Source organism: Phalacrocorax carbo, chromosome 7 (assembly GCF_963921805.1).
Source record: "Phalacrocorax carbo chromosome 7, bPhaCar2.1, whole genome shotgun sequence".
Taxonomy (NCBI): Eukaryota; Metazoa; Chordata; class Aves; order Suliformes; family Phalacrocoracidae; genus Phalacrocorax; species Phalacrocorax carbo.
The window spans coordinates 10,421,539-10,432,118 of NC_087519.1; the positions used below are offsets into that span (position 1 = coordinate 10,421,539).

The following is a 10,580-nucleotide window of genomic DNA, read 5'->3' on the forward strand; positions in this document are numbered from 1 at the left end:
CAAAACCAACTACTCTATCTAAAAATATATAACTTACTGGATTTGTAATACAGAGGTTGTTTTTTGGCATAATCAAGGTAGGCAGCTGTACTGATAGGGTCAGAAGAATCATGGTCTTACTGGGTGAAAACAGGATCCTTCTGCACAGAGCTCCCCTCTCCAGGTGATTGGCAGTGGTGTCCTGTTTCCTTGGGCACCATACACCTCAACAGCTCTGAAAGCCAAGGCAGAAAAACACACAGCCCTCAGCAAGAAGTAACCAACACCTTATTCACATGCTTATAGGAGACCATGCAGGGTGGTCAGGAGGAATGAGGTGAGTATGTAGACGTGTAAGTCAGGACTAGCTTTGCGCCTTCATCCTCCCACCAGCAGAGCAGAGAGAGGGTCAGGAGGTAGCACAGGCAAGGAATATACCATGGGAAGCAAGGTATTGGCCATCTGATACAAGGGCTAAACAGACTGCCTAGCTGCTTGAGGGGGGCAGTGCCCAGAACTTCTCTGTACTTCTCAGTCCTGAAATGTGCTAGAAGCAACTTGTCGCTGGCAAAGAATGGAAGATGCACATGGTAAAAACTATCTATTAACTGAGTGATCTAGTGATTTGTCCTTTTTTTCCCTCTTTCCTTGTGTGCGTGTGTGGTGACTGTGCTCTTCAATAGGTTCACAAAGTGTTTCCCAATGGACTAGCATCTCAGGAAGGAACTATTCAGAAAGGAGATGAAGTACTATCCATTAATGGAAAGTCTCTTAAAGGTGCGACTCACAACGATGCCTCAGCAATCATGCGACAGGCTCGACAACCCAGACAAGCTGTTGTTGTCACTAGAAAAGCTAAAGATGGAGAAAAAAATCTCAATGTTTCAATTGACTCTAGTACATCTTCAGTAGCAAGTGATGCCTCACAAGAATCTGGTGAGTAAGTTCAGTGGTGTTACCTTGCAGCCCCCACCTGCTAAGTGTTTACTCATCACCTTGCAATCCTGGGTGTTCATAAAGCAGCTCAGCGTTGGCTGTGTAAATCTGAGAACAATGATTAAAGACAGCATGGTTAATAAAACATTCCTGAAACAGACTTTTGGAGTAACTGTTGGAAAGGGAAAGAATTAATGTATTTCTAAAATAAAGGAACCCTCTGAAAAAAACCAGCTGTGATCCTCTGTATGAATCTCTGTAGACATACAAAGATAATTATTGTAGTAACACATCTAATTGAAGGTATAATGACAACTCAGTGAACAGTGATTCTAGTATCATTAGTCTCTAGTTTACAAGACTTTCTCTGCAAAAGAGAATTTCGGTTTGAACAAACAATGTGCTATTGTTTGAAATAGCAGGTAGCTACATCTGAAACAAGGTCAGATTCACATTCTTAAGATGTTCTTGTAGTTTTTTTCTAAAGCATAATCTGGAGATCTGTGGCTCATTTACATACTGCAAATACATTAGCTGCTCTGTAGTTGATAACAATTTCATAACCAACATCAAGACAAACATGTTTACCTTAAATTTTGTTCATTGAACAGATTTTTTCTAATTCTAGTAAATGTCACCAGCTTCCATTTTTATATTTCCATTCTGCCATGAATTCAAACATAGCCTTATCTCCCCAGCTTCCCAGAGGGCCTTACAATGACAGAGGAATTAAAAATTATAGTTTTCTCTTTCATTTGGCAGTTTATGGTGCCTTTGCAAACTAAACAGAAGTTCATCTTTTGTAACAGATGTTTTAGCTTTCCAGACTATGTGGTGCCCATCTGCTAACTTTCCATTTGTTTCCAGCAACAGAAGATACAATCTGCACTGTAACTCTAGAAAAAACACCTGCTGGTTTAGGATTCAGCCTGGAAGGAGGGAAGGGCTCTATTAATGGAGATAAACCCATCATCATCAACAGGATATTTAAAGGTAAACACACTTAAAAATCCATACATGGCAGGTTCTTAGCTGACGCAAACTTGCACTGTTCATAACTGACTGCTGATTTATACCCTGGAAAATGGTATTTTTTGTAAATGCAGCATTATCCTGTGCAGCGCCAGTAATTTGTTGCCTGCTGAGACCAGGTGCTTTATACCAAACATGCTGGTGATCCTTAATAAATGAAAGATACACTAAAGACTCCTCCACACAAAGAATTAAAGGAAATTAATTTTCTTTCTCCAGGGACTGCATTAGAACAAAGCAGCCCCGTTCAGCCTGGTGATGAGCTATTACAAGTGCACACAACTGCCATGCAAGGACTCACTCGTTTTGAAGCATGGAATATAATCAAGGCATTACCTGATGGGCCCATCACAGCTATCATCAAGAGGAAGAATCCAAGCTCTGTTACCACCAAGTCAGCTGAAACTTTGTAAGAGAAGGAGTTAGACTACTGCCAATATTACAAAAAAAAAATAAAAAAGGACTTTATTACTTGCAACCATTTGGCTAACACAGCAAGATACTCAGAAAGTGCATCTGAAAAGTACAATGATCTTACTGCCAGTTACAGAGCAAGCTGTCTGGGATAAAATAAAATGTGCACAATTCTTATTTCAACATTCTGAAGCAGATGCTATAAAGTTTAGAATTATAAAATAACGACTTTATTAATAATATACTGGTTGTAATAAAAGATGTGACAGCTACAGTACTCTCCTATTTTAAGCCATTAACTTAACAAATATCAGAAGCACGTTCTGTGTTAATTTTTCAGTCCTAGTCTACAATCTTGCTCCCTACCTTACCTTCCCAGGAGGAAGAAATGCATCTACAAGCCTACAACTAAACACTGCAGCAAACGAAAAGCCCTAGACAATGCGTAAAGGGCAGAGAAAGGGGGATGCGACTTCGTGTGTCAAAACAACAATGTACCTTGGAATACTCCAGCTTTTCTATTCAAACCACAGAATATCCAAAATGATCAAAGCTGTCTAGGGTAACTTTCTACTAGCAATTGACAGAGCCAGCTCAACTCCAGCAAGCAAACACAGAGTGGGGGGGGGTGTGTGTGGGGAAGAGTGTCTCACAGTATTGCAAGGGTGAGGCAGGAAGCTAAGGGTAACAAAGCAAAGGTTTTTCTGACCTTCTGATCTTCCTTTCTCCAGAGGTCTCAGCGGACTACAGCAGGAGAGTAACAAGGCCATTTAAAACCAACTCTTACTTTCTAACTACACATATTTTTTGAAATGTCTTTGTGTTAATTTTGTAAGGAAAAGTACCAGAGAGAGTATTTGGGAACTAGAAGTTCTGAATCCAAATGTTTCTTCTGGAAACACTAACTTGGAGATAAATCTATGCTTCAAACGCTGCTATCAGCATTTTGGCAGCGCTTTTTAAGCACTGTATGGAATTCTACCAGCAGCAGCACGTGTACCTACAGCAAGATGGCCTTGCACACCCATTTGATCTTCTCTGACCTACTTCACTAAAGGGAGAGCTGCAACATCAGGATGGAAGTAGTGACTCACCAGCTGAAAGCCAGACGGCTGCACTGGTTATTGTCTTCAGCTGCTCACCTTCCCACAGTTGGGAATTTGCTGCACCCTCCTTCGGTTACTTCATTTCAGCAAACCGTAAACTGCAGTTCAGAAGCCATTTTCTGTGCACTTAACACAATGTCACAGAAACAGCAAATGAAAGAAAGGGAAGTAGGATGGAAGGTATTAAGGGAATCCAGGCATATAACTTGGTTTGGCCTTTCCTCACAAGTCAACTCTGTGTTAATCCTTTAAAGAATATTCTTGACAAGCCATATGCCCTCAACACTTCCAAACCCCTTCCCCATTGAGTTGTCTTTTCCCAAAACCAACCAAACATTCCTCAAAACAAAATTTCTGTGAATTGAGTAGCAACCAGAGAAGGAGAGAAATGTGAGGGGGAATCTTTCTGTACAGTTTTTAACCAGTACCTACCTAAAACTCTCTGAGTATTTCCTTTTTTGGGGTAGAATTTCTTGTATTTAACTTAATCTGCATTATTGGCTTAGGTTTAACAAAGTCTAAGTAAATGCCTGGTGCATACAAAAGATTCTAAGATTTTTCAACCACTTGCCCATACTACCAATAATAGGAAAAACATGAATGATTTCTGAACAGAGGAGCAGGCCTAAAGTCTTCAGCACTGTTAAGGATATTTCCTGTAAAAGACAGATCATGTTACGGTGAGTTTCATAACTTTAACAGAGACTGGACCAGCTACAGCCACGGCACAGAATGCCTTGATTACTTCAATGCCATCTGCTGAAGGTGTCCTCACCTGAAACAGCTATTTATTTTCATCAATTTAAGAACTAACACACAACCACCAAAACAGATTTGATTGTTTTATTTCTGGAGGTGCTCTTCTCACTTCACTTCTGAAGTTTTTAGTTTTTGCATGCCTCTGCATTTCCTGGCATCTGCCAAAATCAGTCAAAACATGCTGTGTGAGAGGCAGCATGTCTCACTGGGGAGTCCTCAAGGATCTTAAGAGATGATCTTTGCCAAGACATTTCCATCTCCCATTTGGCAGGGCAGAAGGCTGAACCTTAAGGGCTCTTAATTCCTTCTGGATAGGTGTAGAGCACTTAGAAAAGGGATCCTTAAATTATTCCAAGAGCCTTACCTACCACTTTTATTACTCAGAGCAATTTAAAAAAAATTAAATAGATGATAAATAGCTAATAATACCCCCATTATCTGCAAAAGGTTTACTTTTCAGGAATAATGAGCAGTGACCTCAGCTCTGCTCTTTGAACTTTTTGTTAATTAAATTAATCCTAATCCTGCAAAGATTTGCCAAGATATTGAACTTCATGCCTAACAGCTTCAGTACATTTACATGAATATATATGAGCCCCTGTAACATCAGGGCTCAAATGTCTCCCCAGTCAATTTGTTACTCTTCTTAAATACAGAAAGCAGCAATCTAAATCGGAAATAAGGACCAACCAAGGGCAAAGAAGTCAGTAAGGTGAGTGTTCTCACCAACAACCTTTATCCCCACTTAGTGAGGAGGGCAAATGGGAGTGAAGGATTTTCCCTGCCTTGTTGCCTTCAATTGAGAGAGATGCTGGAGGTCCAAGTGGCTCTTGCGTTTTTTTGATGGCAAAGAAGGTGCATGAGGAACCACTTTAAAGGATGAACCAGGAAAAACAGGAAGATGTAGCAGAATAATATTTATTTCAAACTCATACAAGTTTTCACATCTTTGTACACAAAAGAGACTAGATTAAAAGCCGATTCCTTAAAAAAATCTGTTCCATACAGTGAGATTTACAGTAGAAACTTTGTATGCAAGTCCACGCCCTATACTAAATATAAAACAAATACAGGGACAGAAAGCAGAGCATATTAACCTCGTTAAATGATCAAGTTACAGCATTAAAATTGCAACCTGCATTTATATTTCTAATTCAGAAATTAGTTTTTCTGCTGTAAGTATATATAATCCATAGTAATGTCTGACATTCCTGCAGCAACCAACACCATAAATATTTTCTAAAGCTGGACGCATCACTGTAGACAAGATCAGAAGCTGATTTCCCAAGCTAGTGCCGCAAAGCAAACCAGTCTTAGAGAAAAAGCAATGTCCTTACGGCCTGTCAAGTCAAGGCTAAGCTACAGAAAAGATTATTTACGTGTTAAAACCTCTCACCACAAGAATGATGAGACTCTCAAGAACAATTGCACTAGATTCAAGTGCAGTTAAAAATGGCCATTTTAAGTGCAATTTAAAAAATGGCAAGTAAAGTGCTTAATCCTCTTTATTTATTGCCACTATGACAGTGCAGTTTGTTTCCTAACACTATGAAAATCACTGGTTTTGGTAAGGGGGGGAAAGAGTGTCTGCTTGCCAACTCACAGACCTAAGAACTGATTTGCACTGCATATTTACCATCAGTATTGAAGTCTGCTGGAACAAACAAGTGGGACCCACCGCACAATCCAGTTTTTTCTGGCCATTTGCTGGCTTGGACCCACTGAAGCACCTCAGCAGCTCTATGAGGGCTGGCAGCAGAAGAGCTACCTCATCTTTTGGGGAAGGAACACTGTTCCACAGGAGCCTGCGGGCAGCTTCAGAGACAAAACAGGGCTGGCCTGCACCTGGCTAATGCTGTAGTGCTAAGTGGATTTTCACAATGCTCCTCCTCACAGACACTGACAAAGTGTGGCCAAGAACAGATCTAGTTTGTGCATCTTCTCTCCGCAGACAGCCCCAGCGCTGCTGCCAGGATTCTTCCAACCTCTGGTGTCATATTTGACTATGAAAATGAAGGATATCATATTAGAAAAGGATGCATTGGTTTGAATACAGATGGGTAGAAAATTATGTTTTAAAAATTTACTTTACTTAAGCCATTGTTCCCCTTTCACCTTTCCTAAGTATCTTTGCTGTTAGAAAAGTCCTGTAGGGCAACTTCCTACTCCTACCCTTAAGCTGCCAGGTTTTTCCTACCCTCAGCTGGTGATGTCAACAATTGGTCTTGTCACACTTTTAATGCCTTAACAGCTTTGGTCAGGTTGCTGTAAAATCCAGCTATGCTAGCTGGAAAGAAGGAATCCACCACCGTCTGGGGAAGATAGCCACCAAGGTCAGTCTGAAAGAAACTGAGGAGTTGAGTCCTGCCTGGCTCCCTGCAAAGACAACACAAGTGATTTTATAGCCAGCGGTTTAAAAACATTAAGAACTTTATGATAACTCATATATGTATTGGCTGATGATAGATATTTCTAAGTACTTTTTTTTTTTTAAACAGACAACAGACATTGATTTGAAATTTCAATAAATGCAGTTATCCCCACAAGTCAAATTACAGTTAAACTAGGCCCTAATAAGGCACATGACTCTGTTTATGAATTATGGCCATGTAATAAACAACCGGATATTCATTTACCAAAAATTTAGGCTGCACTTGTGCATTCTGCTGAATCTCTGCTTAAAAGGTCAGCAAGAATCCTACCACAATGATGGTTCCTGCAACATTAAAGACTTCCCTCTAGGAAATGACAACAGACTAATTAATTGCACAAAAAAAAAAGAGAACAAAAAGGGCACTCAGTCATACTGATTACCAGTCAAAGGAGGACAGAAACATGCTATTGCCAATAGGCTACTCATGTGTGGCCATACACACATAAACACACCACACAATGGATAAGAAGGGCTTTAGAATACATAACGGTCAAAGAGAGAGCTTCTTACCCTGGAAGAGGTATACAGAAACAGCCACAGGGATAATTAAAACCTCTCACAAAATTTGGTTGAGGAGGACACAGCGGGTGTTCCACATTGGTGGCTGTAAGAAAAAGCATTCAAGAAAAATGTCATTTTTAGAGGAGATGGAAAAGAGTCCTTGGTACCTAAAGCACCAGCTGAGAAGCAAACTCACTGAAAGAGAATATATTTAAGAAGAATGGCCGTATAACATTTTCAGTGTGGGGTTGTACCATACAAGCAGTCAGAAAAGACCATTAAAAGGAACTACTTGGCCAGGGGATGGGGAAATCAAAGCAGCGCTGAATTAAGAAGCAGTTGCTACTGAGCTCTGAACTAAGCATCAAGATGGTTTGAGGGAGTTTCACTGAACCCATGTTGTATGAGACCTTTGCTTTTCTTGAGAGGTCACTCAGGTTACTTCCAACAAATCCATACCACAGAGGTATATGCCACATGACTGCTGAGAAGCTGCACTCTAACAAGTATATAAATTCCTGGCAAGGCATTCCTGAACAGGACAGGAAAATGGGACAGCTGAACAGCAGGGCCATAAAAGCACTGACTTGTAACAGTTAAACAACAGGTTGAAAGTAAAAAACCCGAAAGAAACATCCTTCCATACAGTGACAGCCACTTAAAAATCAGCACTGCTTGGTTTCATAAGAACAATTACTTCCACACACAGGAGCGGTACCTTTATTCAGTGGCTTCACCAAAATCTAGAGGCATTGCAGAAAATGTTAAAATATGATTTAGCCTATATGGGACTCCTTTCAGAAAGTTCTACAAATTCTTAAAAAAATCCACAACAAAAACACACACAAAATGCCAGAATTTAACAGTAAATTAAATACTTATTCAATCTCAAAAGCACAGCAAGGGAAGAAACCACAGCCCATCAATATCATCATTATCTGAACATTAACATGACTTACGTACTCTGAGGACAATGATGTAAAGAGACTGCTAATATTTTACATTCTGATCAAGATCAGATCAACAACTACTAAACAGCATGTTACTTTTTATTTTATATTGACTTCTGCTAGCTGCTGGTTACCTCTGCACATAATGTGAACATGTTGAGAACACAAGCATCTTACCAGCAGATAGCATTGTCCCATCTTCATATTGCTTCACTAGTACCACATCCACAAATTCTCTTGGTGAAATAATCCTCATGAAAGCTGAAGGTGTTGTGGTTCTGCATACAGAAACAGTCTGAAAATCACAAAACAGAGTTATGTCAGTTGATTTCAAAAGTATAGCAGAAAAATCCCTGTACTTTCTGGCACTCTTTCAGTTGCACTTTCTAAACTGAATCAAGGAATTCTATTACACTCTTTGTTGAACAAAATGGAAATCAGCACCATCAAAAGGCACTACAGTGTGTTGGTGAAGAAGACTTTAATGGAGAAAAACATGAGTGATAACGCATTGCTTCCAGGCTGTTTAAGGACAGATACCACAAGGGATGCTGAAAAGCAGATCTGGCACATCTGTGCTCATAAGACAGTTAAAACGCTTCTCCTCTCCAGGAAACTAACAAAGATAACTTCTTTCTATCATATCACATGGGATACAACTTGATAACCAGATTTGTTACACTGCAGAAACCTTAACACTACCATCCCCTTCCGCGGAGGCTCTGTGGTGATAGGCTTCCCAAAACAGAGGTTTCTACCACGCTGGTAAGTCTGATAAAATCTATGAATTTCAAGTGGCAGGTTGCAGCATTTCTAAAGGTTAAGTTTATAATTAATACTAAACGTCTGTAAGGTTCCCCCAAGAAAAAGAATCTCCCCAGGACTTCCACAAACATTCCTGGGACTGGCTGTGTTTGCACCCTGGCTGCCTCTGAGCACCAACATGCACTTCAGATTTGGAGATCTAAATCCAATGCCCTTTTAAGGTTCTGACACACTTAAAAAAATTGGAAAGTAGACTGTATAACCACAGCGGCAGAAACTACTGCTCATACATAGCCCTTTTAATGCTCCAAGTGCAGCATCTCTATCTTAATGATAGAGTCACTGAGGCGAAGTGCTGGGTCCCAAGGTCAGTCAGCCGGTTAAAGGCAGAGTGCAATGTGCCATGGGTGAAAGACAAGGCCTGAAAATTAAGGGCTGATGACATGAACGCTTGGCTGCTTAGCTAAATCTATGTGTTCTCTAAGCCTCCTCTTCCCTCACAAATAGCTTGTTAAAAATAATCATACTTAGCTTGATTTACAGCATTAACAACAATGTAATGCAGGAATCTTTAATGTTATACGTTTACATATCTTAAGTATGCAGTATTTAACCAAGAATATATTAGTGGTTTCTTTCAGAAAGATAAGCCATTGTTAAGAGGATACATGCAATTTACGGAAAAGAAAGGAAAAAGAAAGGAAAAAAAAAGGGGGGGGGGGGGGGGAATATTGTTAATCCCAGAACTGTCAGACTGATCCAAACAGAGAGGCAGTACAATTTCCTGAAACCTTTCTACCTCCCTGCACGTGACACAGGGCTGTCCCATGAGGCACTACAAGAAGACCCAGTGCTTCTGAACGCAAGGCTGCATTAATCACATCACAACAGTTTTTAAGGAACTTACATCGCTGACGGCTTCAACGACCTCAAAGTCCTTCACGTTTTGGTCCCACTTGGTCCTAGGCCCGCCGGCCACCGGCTGTATGCATTCCCAGACGTGCCGGGGGCTGGCAGGCAGGATGCCCTCGCCCTTGTACCTGCGGCGGGACGAAACGAAACCGAAACCCGCTGCACCACCCGGCCTGGCCCCAGACACTCCGCGGGGGCGATCCCGCACCTCGGCAGCGCGGGAAGCGGACGCGGGGCGCCGGGCGTACTCACACGTTGCCAGCAAACTCCGCGGACGGTCTCCAAGACACGGAAACCTCGCTCTGCGGGGAGGGGAAGCGTTCAGCCGCCAGGCCGGGCCCGCCGCCCGCCACTCCCCAGCCGCAGCCGCGGCCCCCGCCCCGCTCGCCCGCTCACCGTGCGCCGGCAGCCCCGCCAGCCGCCGGGGTCCCGCCGGTACAGCCCCATCTTCTCGGCAGCCGTCTCAGCGAGCCCCGCGTAGTCCATGGCCGGGCGAGCCGCAACCGCCGCTCGGCCGCCGCCTATGAGGGTGCCGCGCCACCCCCGTGGGCCGATGGCGGCGCCGCCCCCTCACCTGAGGGCTCGCGGCCTCCCGCCGGCCCGGAGGAGGTGGCTTGCCTCCCCTCCCCTCCCCTCCCCTCCCCTCCCCTCCCCTCCTCTCCCCTCGCTGTGGGGGGGTGGCCCCGGCGCTGGAGTCGGCCGTGAGGCCAGGCCCGGAGCCGCGGGTGGCGGTGGCCGTGGCGTGGCACTCCCCGACAGCTGGTAACAGCGAGCCTCGCCGCCGGCAGTCTC

The 10,580-nt window shown here is 42.8% G+C and overlaps 2 protein-coding genes across 2 annotated transcripts in view; one reads left to right on the forward strand and one right to left on the reverse strand.

Moving 5' to 3' along the window:
• Positions 1–2,635, forward strand: part of IL16 (interleukin 16) — a 47,427-nt gene extending 44,792 nt beyond the window's left edge. The window contains exons 21-23 of the mRNA XM_064456280.1: positions 663–915; positions 1,783–1,908; positions 2,167–2,635. Of these exons, the coding sequence (XP_064312350.1) occupies positions 663–915; positions 1,783–1,908; positions 2,167–2,360 (573 nt within the window). The 3' untranslated portion in view covers positions 2,361–2,635. The remainder of the gene's footprint in view (positions 1–662; positions 916–1,782; positions 1,909–2,166) is intronic.
• Positions 2,636–5,128: 2,493 nt separating this feature from the next.
• On the reverse strand, positions 5,129–10,408 carry STARD5 (StAR related lipid transfer domain containing 5). The gene is made up of 6 exons (XM_064456281.1): positions 10,185–10,408; positions 10,041–10,090; positions 9,784–9,916; positions 8,289–8,406; positions 7,171–7,264; positions 5,129–6,602 (listed from the first exon to the last, which is right to left on the reverse strand). The coding sequence occupies exons 1-6, from the start codon at positions 10,272–10,274 to the stop codon at positions 6,455–6,457; spliced, it is 633 nt and encodes a 210-aa protein (XP_064312351.1). The 5' UTR covers positions 10,275–10,408; the 3' UTR covers positions 5,129–6,454.
• Between the last annotated feature and the right edge of the window lie 172 nt (positions 10,409–10,580).